At 39.4% G+C, this 13,348-nt stretch overlaps 1 protein-coding gene across 5 annotated transcripts in view; it reads left to right on the forward strand.

Moving 5' to 3' along the window:
- mybpha (myosin binding protein Ha) overlaps positions 1–13,348 on the forward strand; it is a 39,872-nt gene that overhangs the window by 19,851 nt on the left and 6,673 nt on the right. For all 5 annotated transcript variants that reach the window (XM_057830044.1, XM_057830045.1, XM_057830046.1 and 2 more), the window contains 5 exons: positions 545–633; positions 717–912; positions 2,847–2,986; positions 3,070–3,229; positions 7,947–8,083. In XM_057830044.1, coding sequence (XP_057686027.1) covers positions 545–633; positions 717–912; positions 2,847–2,986; positions 3,070–3,229; positions 7,947–8,083 — 722 coding nt within the window. The remainder of the gene's footprint in view (positions 1–544; positions 634–716; positions 913–2,846; positions 2,987–3,069; positions 3,230–7,946; positions 8,084–13,348) is intronic.

Below are 13,348 nucleotides of genomic sequence, written 5' to 3' on the forward strand. Positions count from 1 at the left end.
GACAATTACAGGCCTCTCTAATATTTTCAAGTGGGAGAACTTGCACAATTAGTGGTTGACTAAATACTTATTTGCCCCACTGTATTTTTTTAAATGAATACTTGGAATTATGGGGGAAAATGGCTTCAATTTTACCATGAAAAAAAATCACTCAACATCAGATTAACTAATGTTGTTGCTGAAATTATCAATATTCTTGGTTTCTATATTGTAAATTATGTGATTACTGTGCTGTGCATACGTACTGTAGATGGAGTCATCATCTTTGAACACCTAATGCACTTGCATCATCGAATGGTCTCACGATGTAAATAGAATGTGTCAAAGTGTTATTTCGAGCCTGCGTGACCCCCGGGCACCTGGTTGTCAAAATACACCTCGCTAATGTAGTTAGACTGCAGACTCACTATCATGTGGTTAACCCCAACATTAGCTGTCACTCATGTGACAAAGAGTGTAGCAGACCAGACGGGCACAAGAGATGAACTTGAAAATGGATAAAGGATTAAATTAAAGATGGACTTTCATGTCTCATGTGTTGCAGACCGGCCCAAGATCAAAATTCCTCGCCAGCTCCGCACGCGCTTTGTCAAGCAAGTGGGCGAGCATATCAACCTGGTCATTCCGTTCCTTGTAAGCCCGGTTTCATCCTGCATATCATGTAAATGTCAACCTCAAAATGTGACCTGCCATGCTTTCTTGAAATAATGCCACAGGGGAAGCCCAAACCTTCAGTGTCCTGGCTGAAGGACGGTCAGCCTTTGGATCTAAAGAGGGTCAACATCAGGAATAGTGAGAAAGACAGCATCCTATTTATTCGCAGTGCTCAAAGGGAGGACTCGGGTGTTTATGAGATGACGGTTAAGGTGGACAGCTTTGAAGACAAAGCCAGCATCACCCTTCAAATTGTTGGTGAGTCTCATGTGGACTCAAACATTGATATAAATAAGCACTGGTGATTGCTCACATTCATTAGGAAACACTCATACAAATCATTATCATCATCAGTGAACACCTGAATGGATTTAAACTTGGAATACATATTTTTCTTATATACCATATATTTTTTTAAAAATAGACTTTTGTCATGTCTGCTAAAACAGTCATTATGACCGCAATGGATGTTCGAGTGCATAACAAGCAGAGATGGGTTGAGTGGCCAAAAACCTTACTCAAGTAAGAGTAGCATTACTTCCAAATTAGGAGTGGGAACCTCTTGGTACCTCACGATACGATACGATTTGCGATACAAAGCTCACGATAACGATGATCTGACGATATGGCGATACGATTATCAATACATTGGTCAGGAAACCATTCTAGGATATTCTACAAAGAACTAATAAACAGAAAAACAAGCTTCTGCTGTGAGTTGGAATCAGTTTATCATTAGTAGACGGCCACTCCGTTTGAACTGGGAGGGTGGCAGCGAATATTCCTCCCACTTCAAACGGATTGAACGTCTATGGCCGTCAGTGGTAGCCAATTCCAGGCAATGAGGTAATTTTGGGCCATTTAAGGTCATTTACCTGTTGATTTTCAGTGACTTCCTGTTAATTTTGGGGTATTTTATGGGTCACTCCTGTTTATTTTGACTTACAGAACAGGAAGTGACCTGGGAATCACCCAAATGAATAGGCAGTGACTCAAACTCAACAGGAAATGACCTGTAAATGCCTTAAAATGAACAGCAAGTGACCTGTAAATGCCCCGAAAATCGGACCGAATGACTGTGAATGCTCTGGTTTTGAATGAACGAATGTACCCAGTCTAAATGGATTGGGCGTTAAGCACCGTCACTGGCAGCCTTAGAGTTAACCGAGACACTATTATGGTGGAAGGTTTTGGTAGCAACTTGATGGTTTTTCTTTTTTTTTTTTCAAACATTGACGCCTTTATAAAAAGATATCTCGATTCTTGACAGGAGCATATCGATAACCTTTTTGGATACGAAGTATCACGATATATCACCATTTCGATATTTTGTCACACCCCTATTCTAAATATTACTCAATTAAAAGTAGCCATCCAAGGATTTGCAGTGCCTGTTTTTTTTCCGCAATAATGATTTTTTTTCTCAGCACAACTTAATCTATATTAATTGTTATTATTATACTGTGCTATAACATATTATATGACCATATTAGGCCAAAATGATGACAGAAAAATCATTGAGTTACAGCCAGAACAACAAAGCATGAGTGCCCTCTAGTGGAGAAAAAACATTTTTAGCTCTGAATGGTAGCATGGGGTCATGTGGTTATTGTTGTGACGTCTCATTGGTGAAACTGAGACAGCTACTGTAAGCATCTCTGGCAAAAATAAAGTCACTATGTAGATTACAGAAAGAAAATGTAATGACTCTAGTGTAGCCTAAAGTCGCGGAGTAAGAGTATTGTGTGTGCACTCAAGTAAAAGTAAAAAGTATTATGTGGTAAAACTACAGTACATTTTTCTCAAAAGGTTACACAAGTAAGTGTAACGCGTTTCTACCCACAACTGGTAACAAGTGAATGACACCTCGTGAGTTACATCATCTTTTTCTGATTGGTTGTTTTTCACAGGTGCAGTAGATTCTTATCCATTGGTGCTTTGAGACATGAGTGTATTTTGCTCAGCAACCCAGCTCGTGATCTAAAACTAACTCAGCTATTTCAAGCTAATTAGCATTTTAAAGAATTGCAGCTGCCCCAAAATTCTACATAAATACAACTCAAATTTAAGATAACATTACAGTACATAAAAAGTTTAGTTGCATGACCAAGTAGTCACGTTTTAACATAATTCAAGACATTGAATTGTCTGCATCAACGGATGTCTTGTTCTGTTCTAATATGTCTTCACAGAGCTGCCTGGTCCCCCTTGCAGTACAAAACTGGTGGACTGCTGGGGCTTCAATGCTGCGCTTGAATGGACCCCTCCTAAGGACAATGGCAACACGGAGATCACTGGCTACATCGTGCAGAAAGCCGATAAGAAGACTGGAGTATGAGCTCATTAGCAAACCATGTATAGCTGTGAGGTTGTCAATGTAAAACTTTATCTCTTTGTGTTCTTGCCTTGGCACAGGAATGGTTCACTGTGTTGGAACACTATCACAGGCTGACTGCCACCATCACTGACCTCATAATGGGAAACTCATATGCCTTCAGAGTTTTTTCTGTCAACAAAGTGGGCGTTAGTGAGAAGAGTGCTGTCACCAAGGATGTGGCCACAATCCAGAAGACAGGTGACCAATTGCCATTTTGGTCGTCCGGGGTATTCTTGTAACGCGTGCTTACACCAGTGCTATTATTTTAATGAGTAACAGCAAGTGTGTGAGTGGCATTATATGAAAGGCTCCAAGGGCAGGGAAGCTCTTTACACTTTTTAAATATAAACTTGTCAGTCTTTAGTAAACTTGCATAGCGAAGCGTGTCTGGCCAACCTGTATGCAATATTTGCAGTTGTAAGGCATGATTAGCGGTGGGTACAGTAGCCAAACATTTTACTCAAGTACAAGTAGCTTTACTTCTAAACAATATTACTCAAGTAAAAAGTAAAAGTAGTCATCCAAAGATTTACTCAAGTACAAGTAAAAAAGTATTTGTTTGAAAAAAAAAATCAAATAATGAGTAACATTGTGAGTAACTGCTTACAATGGGGAATTTTTTTTTAAGTATTTTTTCCCCGCACAACTTCATATATATGAACTGTTGTTATTATTGTACTGTACCATAACCAATACCAAGGATGACACAAAAATGATTAAAGTCAGACCAGGACAACACTATGAAACATCACCTGTCCAAAGAGCATTAGTGCCCTCTTGTGGAGAAAAAAACATTGTTACCTCTGATTGGTATAATGGAGTCGTGGTTATTGTTGCAACGTCTCATTGGTGAAACTTAGATCGTCACTGGTGGCATGTCTGGCAAAAATAAAGTCAATATGTAGAATAAAGAGGAAAAATGTACCAACACTAGCGTAGCCCAAAGTACTAGCAGAGCAAGAGTAGTGTTTTTCTTCACAAATCTACTCAAGTAAAAGTAAAAAGCATTGCTTCGTAAAACTACTCTAAGTAGTACATTTTTTCTCAAAAAGTTATTCAAATAAATGTAACGGAGTAAATGTAACGCGTTACTTACTACCTCTGGGCATAACTAGAGGTCACTTATTTCCTGCGTAAAGCACTGCGTAAAGCAGGACGATCTTTTATTTGAATTCCTAATCCTGTGCATCTTAAAACTGAACACTTATTTGTTCTTTTCGGAGTTTCACAAGAACGCAACACACTCCATTGTGTTAGCAAGGGCTCGCTGCATTGAGAGCAATGACTGGTAGGCAATATTAGGTACTTAGGAAAGTGTTATTTTACCTCGACGTCTGATATGCTTTCAACTTGTAGACCACAGATGAGATATTTTCCATTATATTGTGACTGTTTGCAAGTGGGAATCGGTGGGTTTAATGTTACTGTTTTTGTTCGTGTTAGCACCCTAGCAGTAATAAGCTTAACGTGTTAGACTCAGAGGTAGTTGTTGGTGATGGACTCTTTAGTCTTTTTGAAAACATTTCAAATATCATAAAACAGGGTTCTCAACTCTCACACATTTAGCCTGTTTCTCACGCAATACAGGCCATTCTTATGCTCTACGCACAAAATAACACAGCTGTTTGTCTAAATGTAAAAATAAAATTTAGGCGCCAGATCCTAAAACCCTTCCATAAGCCTCATGATATCACATACATAAGCCTAATCATATGTTTAAAGGCGAAATCGGCAACTGGCGGCCATCTTGTATTGGCGGACTTCTCTGCAAGTACGTTATTTTGTCGACTATTTTTATATCTGTCCGCGCTACGTTTAAGGCCCCCTCCCCCGCTTCTGCAAGGTACGCCTGCATTTACACAAACTACGCATGCATAGAAAGGAGCAGCCTCATGTGTTATGTCATTGCCCGCCGGTTTATCTCTGAGCCGAAAACTCATTACTCACCACCGGGGAAATTTCAAAATTACTACACCTTCTAGACCAGGGGTCGAGAAGTCCGTTTTGTGATCACTGTTTTTTTTTCGTGAACGCAATTGAACGCATCACGCGGGAGCGAGAGTGAAGGAAGAGCACACTCGGCTTTTATGAGCAGTCGCAAAGTTGTGGTTGAAATAAATCTTTAGAAAACAACAACGAAAGCCTGATATCATTACTTGGGATGTTACAATCAATGCTCAGTTGTGCTCTCACCACTTGAAAAATAACAAATAGAAACCTATGGTGTGGCGTTGCGTATATTTCCTGGAAGCCGCAACCAGGAGTACTTGTGTATTACAGTGGCGATCCTGGAAGTGGTGACAGTTTTGACAGGCGGAAATCTCATGAAAAAAACTGATCGCGCACCTCTTTGACTGGGGGTACCACGCAGTTCACATTTCGGGGTGTAATTTTCCTCTACGCATTATTATATACTCATATTCGGTCGGCATTGATTTGGGAGGGATCAGCCACGCAGATGGCTGATTGGAGACTTAACGCGGGAGATGAGCTCTGTAAGAAAACGCTCACCTCCGCGTAATCCATGCATGGGCACAAATGGGCACTGAATTGAAGCATATTATTGGGATGTAGTTTGAAGGTTCAAGAAAAATATGTGGAAATGAAAAGATGAGCAGGAATGCCTCGTCTTGATCGTCCGCCTCGATTGTTCACGATTTCGTCATGCCGCACTAAAAATAGCGACGGCATGACATCACTTCCTTAGTACCCGATTGTTGTACGGCCACACTAGTCTATGTTAAGCGGCGGATAATAATAGCCATCTAACATATCTGTGTAAGTTCTTGCGCAGATAAGAGGCAGATTAGTGTCGCCGACATGCCGTATAGTCTAACTAATTACACGTTTAAGGCCATTATCCGTCCTACAGGGTGACCCAAAAAAAAGTTTACACTGCCATAATACAACTTAAATGCCATGTTTATTCAGCTTAGAATTAGAATTTAATCACAAATGATACATTATTGTAAAGAACATGTACAGTACACTTTATTTTTCAATGTGTCCTCCCTTAAGTGTCACAACAGCCTCCAGGCGCCTGCGGAACGCTTGACAGGTCTTCTTTATGTAGGATGCTGTCATCTTTTCCCAAGATCTAACAATGGACCTCTCCAAGGCTGCCACAGAAGTTTGTGGCTTCTTACAGGCACTGTCCTCCACAGTTGCCCATATGCTATAATCCAGGGGATTGAGATCTGGACTCTGGGGTGGCCACATATCACCTTGTCAATCAACTTTTTGGTCCGCACAGATGGGCACTTCCAGACCCAGGTTTTCGTGAGGCTGTTCCAGTATCTTTCAGCTTCTTTTTAATTTTGTAGACTGCACATCTGGATATTCTCAGATTTGCTGCAATCTCAGTAGGTGTCAGACCGGCACGCGGCAATTCAGGTACAGCGAAAGTTTTCTTCATTTTCAGCAGAAGCACAGGAATTGTAGAGACTTGAGATTACCAGCTGCATTGAGTGACCTTAATGAATCACTTAAGCATGACAACCTATTTAGATATGTTTTAATGGCTTTTAAACAAGCAGTCAACTGAGTGTAAACTTTTTTTTGGGTCACCCTGTAGTGTCGACGTAGCAAAATGTAACAGACATAAGGTTTGATTTTTTTCTACTAAAATACTCTTTCGCTGAATTGTTAAAGGTTTATAAACAGCTTGGTTTACAACAGACCTGATTAACGTGACTGTGATTCTAGTTGGATTTGGCAAAAATGTTATAAGTATTCTTAAATTTCAAGTAGAATTACTGCATCTCTGATGTTTGTAATAAACCAAGCTATTTAAAAATGGGTTAAAAATTGAGTAATTATCTAATAAAAAATAAAAAAAAAAACATTCCATTGATTTAAAAGTTTTGTTTATTGAATGACTCTTGATGTAAAATGACTGACGTGTGCGTAACTGCAGTCACAAGCCGCTCGAAATACGTCGCATTACTTCTTTCCACGCTGTTTAAGTTATAATCACGTTCACAACACTGTATATTGATTACCTGCAAACATGACATATCCTACATATCGTACATAACCTATCTTCAAATTTGGTAATTTGTCAGTGTCCCTAATCTGTGTAAACCTTTGATAGCATTAGGCTTACATTAATACATCTATGATATTATGATACTGCTGACTACATCAAACACAGATTAGGGTAGTCAGGAATCACTAGCTTGTTCCTGACTTTTGGCTTAAAAACAATAATAATATTAAGGAATTTTGAAGCCTGTTTTCCTTTAATTTGCTTTTTTTTTTTTTTTGTAAAATTCAAGGTATTAATATTTCCGTTCAACAAATTAAAAGAAAAAAAAGAATTTAAATAAATTATACTTATATTATATTTATAATACACATAGTTATTAAAAATATGTATATATATTTTATGTGGATATCAGTAAAATAAATATTTAAAATATTTTTAGATTTATCTAAATTTACTTCTGCCCCTGCAGCTGAAAATCAAATCCTTCAAGAAACACTGTACTCCAACACAGACAAACACACAGTCTCACTCTAAACAATTTTCACAAGTTGAGAACCCTGTCGTGAAATTTATTTCTGCTCAATATATAAAAAAAAAAAAACTCTTGCGTCACATCAGTGTGTTTAACATTTTCTCTTTTTTATATGCACTCGCGTGGCATTTTCCCTGTCTTGTTGTTTACATTCAAGATAATTAAAATAGGAATTTGTATTTTTGCATTCTTGTTTTTATAGAAAGTTGTATTGTTGTGAGGAGTATGCTTGAGATAAATGCTGGGATTGTTTTTCCTCCCCTGTGTTGTGGAATTAGCCGCTGTACGAATAACAAAGAGATGATGTCCTGCTTTGCCCAGACTTTGCACACAAATTGAAAAAGTTGATGTTATATTTCTGTGGAAATGATCGTCTTTTCTTCGTGTGTCATCAGGTATCATTTACAAGCCACCCGAATACCAGGAGCATGACTTCAGCGAGGCGCCAAAATTTACTACGCCGCTCAGCAACCGGGCTGCTACTGTTGGATACACCACCAAGCTGTTGTGCTCTGTTCGTGGAAGCCCCAAGGTCAGACATGTCTGCGTTAAATTTGAAGAATAACTGTCCGTAATGCCCTGATTTGCATTTTGAGTGAGAGTATTTTGTCATCCAGCCATCCATTTTCAATACTGCTTAACCTAGTGAAGGTCACAAGGAGCTGGAGCCTAATGTGGAAACTTGAAATTTTCCTACAGGTGCAACTTACTTCAAAACAAATGTAAATAAGACATCATGATTATCGTGAAAACGAAACTGGTACTTGAAAATCAGACCTCAAATTCAAATACCGATGCACAACACTCATCACAGTACTGCATGTGACAGGTGTAGGCTTCAAATGTGGGTATTTTTCACGACCCCTGTAGCAAAGTCTCTAGCAAAATGTACAAGTACCCCACATACAATATAAATGAAATTTTAAAAAATGAAACCGTATGGATACTTGAAGAAAAACCTGGCCAGGGTCGATATATTTTCTTTGGGTTGTTTGAACCATTCATCTTCCATACCGCTTATCAGCCCGAGGGTCGAGGGGGTGCTGGAACACACTGGATTACAGGACACGCATAGACAAACAACCATTCACACTAGCAATCCCATTATACAGAATTTAGAGTGTTCAATCAGCCTAATGTGCATGTTTTTGGGACGTGGGAGTACCTGGAGAAAACCCCCGTAGGCACGTTGACGACATGCAAACTCCACACAGGAAGACTGGAATTAATTAGCCTTGTTTGCAGAACTGTGAGGCGGATGTGCTACTCTGAACCAGGGGTGAAAGTGGGCCGGAACGGGCCGGAGCTGTACTGTAATTATTTTCTGTACAAAGATTAATTTGGTGTTCAAAAAGTCTTTTTTCAAACTTGAGTCTTGAAAAAGAGGTGGTCATCTTATAATCAGGGCTGTCTTATATTCGGGCCAATACGGTATTCATTTATTTACTCTACGTTGTTCTTCCCGGCGCCTCTCTGTATCTGACAAGTCGCGTCGCTGAGCACATGCAGGCAGCAAAAAAAAAAAAAAAAAAAAAAAAAAAACTAGGGCTGTCAAACGATTAAAATTCTTAATCGAGTTAATGACAGCTTAAAAATTAATTAATCGTAATTAATCGCAATTCAAACCATCTATAAAATATGCCATATTTTTCTGTAAATTATTGTTGGAATGGAAAGATAAGACACCAGACGGATAGATACATTCAACATACGGTACATAAGTACTGTATTTGATTATTACAACAATAAATCAAAAAGATGGCATTAACATTATTAACATTCTCTTAAAGCGATCCATGGATAGAAAGACTTGTAGTTCTTAAAAGATAACATTTAGTACAAGTTATAGAAATTTTATATTAAAACCCCTCTTAATGTTTTCGTTTTATCAAAATTTGTTAAATTTTCCATCAAAAAATGAACTAGTAGCTTGCCATTGTTGATGTCAATAATTACACCATGCTCACTCATGGTACTAACCCCTAAAATCAGTTGGACCCAAACGCCAGCAGAGGGCGCCAAACACCAAAAAACAAGTAGCAAGCGGACATTACACTGTACTGTCATTTTAGTCTGTCTGAGCGGGGCATGTGCGTTAATTGCGTCAAATATTTTAACGTGATTAATTAGAAAAATTAATTACCAACCGTTAACGCGATAATTTTGACAGCCCTAAAAAAACATGGACTCTGCTGTCCGTTCAATTGGCTGACATACTGACATGTGATCAGCATTGGATAGTTAGGTCAGATTGGTTCAAATGCACGCTTTTTTTAACAACAAATAGTAAAATAAAAATAAAAAAATAAAAAAAAAGGTCAATGTTTGCTTTATCTTCAAAATATATTCAATTTCACTGTGCATAATATAAGTCAATAGTACTTATTTTTTCTTAATGTATGTTACTTATATCTTTATTTAAAAAAAAAAAAGTCAATGGTTACCTTATCTTCAGTCTTAATGTACATCCTATGTTCTTGAATTGTTAAAATTGAGTTTTTCATTTAGATTTGAGGAAATCAGGGAAAATAAAAATTAGATGGAGTTTTAGATGAAGTTTTGTAAATCAATGAAAAAATACAATTTTGAATGGAAATCAGTTTCCCTTTTATGCCTGTTGTGAACGGCAAGCCGTTGAGGCGGATCCAAATCACAGACCAAGAAACAGAAATAGTGAACGTTTGTATTTAATAAGTACAACAAAAGGAGCACGCCAAAAATGCGGGTTTAACAAACTGAGAGAGCACGCCAATAAACGCGAGTGTAATAATAAAGTACAACAAAGGGAGCACGCGAAAAATGCGGATATAACAAACTGAGAGAGCACGCCGATAAACGCGAGTATAATAATACAGTACAACAAAGGGAGCACGCGAAAAATGCATGAATATAACAGTACAAGAATCTAACTACCAAGCCCAAAAGAGCACTAGTGTAAAGATGACCAAACCAAAATACGACCGTAGAACGTCGGGAAACTCGAAGGCTGACGATGAACACACAGGCGGTAAGCAAGGCAAGTAGCAAGCAAACAAGCAATAGTCCGACACTCGCAGACTGTGGCCGGAGTCCTTAAATAATGAGCGCTCCAAATGCGCCACAGGTGTGTTGCAACGGCCCCACCCATCCAGCTGAATCAGATGCTGGAATGAAAAAAGAACTGAGAAGGCATACAGATATGACAATGCCTTGTTCCAGTGTAACGCAGTAACCTCAAGCATGCGAAACCTTTCATTCATTCATTCATTTTCCAAGCCGCTTATCCTCACGAGGGTCATGGCGCGCTGGAGCCAGTCCCAGCTGACTATGGGCAGTAGGCGAGGTACACCCTTAATCGGTTGCTAGCCAATCGCAGGGCACAAGGAGACTAACAACCATTCGCGCAGACACTCATACCTAGGGACAATTTAGAGTGTTCGACCAGCCTCCCGTGCATGTTTTTGAGATCTGGGGAGAAGCCGGACTACCCGGATGGAACCCACATAGGCACGGGGAGAACATGCAAACTCCACACAGGAAGGCCAGAGCCCGGCATTGAAACCTTTGATCTCAGAACTGTGAGGCGAACGTGTGTGTGAAACTTGTTGTGTTTTATTGTGTGTTACATTTATAACTGTGCCAAAGCATTTTTTTTTCATTTTGTTGGTTTTATGAGGTTTTTAAAAAAAAGGGCTTGGTGCCGTTCTGGCAAGAAACTCCAGCCACTTTCCCCCATGCTCTGAACTAAAATTTGAAGTATGAGCAAGTTTCAAAATTTGGCTTGTCAAATTTGGCATTTGAATGAATGAAAAAATTGCAATGAAGGTACGCATACCATTACCCTGAATTAAATTTTATACCTTTACATGACATTTTCCTCAAGTCCCTGATTTTTTCACTTTGAAATATTTCCCAAACCTAAAGCACCAAATGCAATTTAAATAAAACTGCAAGCCAGGCCACACTGGAAATGCTTCTGATTATGCGTCCTAGCTGTCCTTGGTGTCTCACGAAGGTCAACAACATTTGTGGGGTCATACCAGTGGCGCTTGGACGGATCCAAGTGGAATTTTACAAGCACATGCCTGGAGCACTCTCAATGGACTGCACCACAAAGACTAAGGGAACAAGATGTATTTGAGGCTAATGATCCCAATTAGCCTATCACACCCCAGGCCTGAAAGGAATATCAATGAATGCTGGGTATAACGTGAGGCTTCACAGTTGCAGCTGGCTACAATTCTGCAACAGGGCAACTTGTTTAAAAGCAGATATTTGTAAACATATCCCCCAGCTGTCTTCAAAGGGATTTTTTCCCCTTTATTCCCTTAATAGAAAGTGAAAGGAAATAGGAAATAATTTTACAGTCATACAAACCCTTTACTGAGTGTGTTCATGAGTCCACTGCCCCTTCTAAGGTGTGAGTGTGCACAGCCCCTTCCAGCTGACTTATTCCACAGCTGCCTCGAATGGCACGTCCTGCTATCACTGATCTGTCTGTCATTAATGGAGATGTAGTAGTGTGTTGGAGGCTGAGCAGGGAAGACACGAGTGATAAGAAAATAGTTTGCTGTCCTGCTGTCGGGAGAGGGTGTTATTTTTGTCACTACATGTCTCACTGCAGCAAAGTTATCTGTGACTTTACCTTACCTTTAACCTTCTGATGCATTTTCAGCCAGATGGAAACCTGGTTGAGCAGGAATGTGAGACAGGTGGCAAAATAAGTACAGCAAAAATATTTCATTTGCGGTTCATAGTAAATTTTTATACTATACACACATACTGCTAACACCACTAAAACCACTAAAAGTTCAGTATAATTTGATTAATTTAACATATTAATGTGATGTAATGTTTAACATGTTGCTTCAGGCTTATAAGGGGGTTAATTTGCCCTTTCCTCTGGTACCTGTGCAGCAGTTCTTTCACTGCATGACTAACACGCATTTAAAAATGCACTTATAATTAGTCATTACTAGACACATTGGGATATAGCTGTTGGTGCCAGGATTAGCAATAACACAGTGTATATCAGGAGGACAACTCACTAATTCTCACATAGATACATCCTTATTATGTGTTTCCTCTAGCAGCGGTCCCCAACCTTTTTTGCACGACGGACCGGTGTAGTATGGGCCTTTTTTTCCACAGACCGGCAATGTGTGGCAGAAATATAATATAAAATACCACGTTGAGGCTAAAAATGAATATTGAGTGCAGGGAAAATATCACTCACCATACACTGAATCAACCTTTTTTTTTAACAGAGGCCTCAACTAAAAATTGTCGGCAAATATCCGTGGTCGCAAGCATAATGAGTTCTTCTCTAATCGTGAAAGGTGTCTTAGCTTTAGCAATACATTTCGCCATGAGGTATGATGCTCTCAGTGCATTCGATTTTATTGCCTCGTTTGCTAGCTTTTAGCCACATATTATGCAGAATGGATTTGATTATAGGCTCCTCTGCTGGCTCAGCAGCTGGCCTTTTCCCCGTAAAAAAGCTGTACAAAGACATCGCCGCCCGCAACACACAGTCAACAGCAGCTAAAGTTACTGTTTACATTGACTGGCGCTGGGCTGCTATAGGTGTGCAAACACCCTAGTAATTGCGGCCAACCACTAGATGGCGACCTATACAAATCTTTACTCGGATTAGTCTGAAGAGTAGACAGGGATATTGATGTGTCAAGAGCCACAGGCCAGATTGCAGTCGTTAATAAATTTTTTATTTCTCTGCGGCCTGGTAGCAAATGCGCCACGGAGCGGTATCGGTCCGCGGCCTGGTGGTTGGGGACCACTGCGCTATAGCACAATATAA

Source organism: Corythoichthys intestinalis, chromosome 2 (assembly GCF_030265065.1).
Source record: "Corythoichthys intestinalis isolate RoL2023-P3 chromosome 2, ASM3026506v1, whole genome shotgun sequence".
NCBI classification, from domain to species: domain Eukaryota; kingdom Metazoa; phylum Chordata; class Actinopteri; order Syngnathiformes; family Syngnathidae; genus Corythoichthys; species Corythoichthys intestinalis.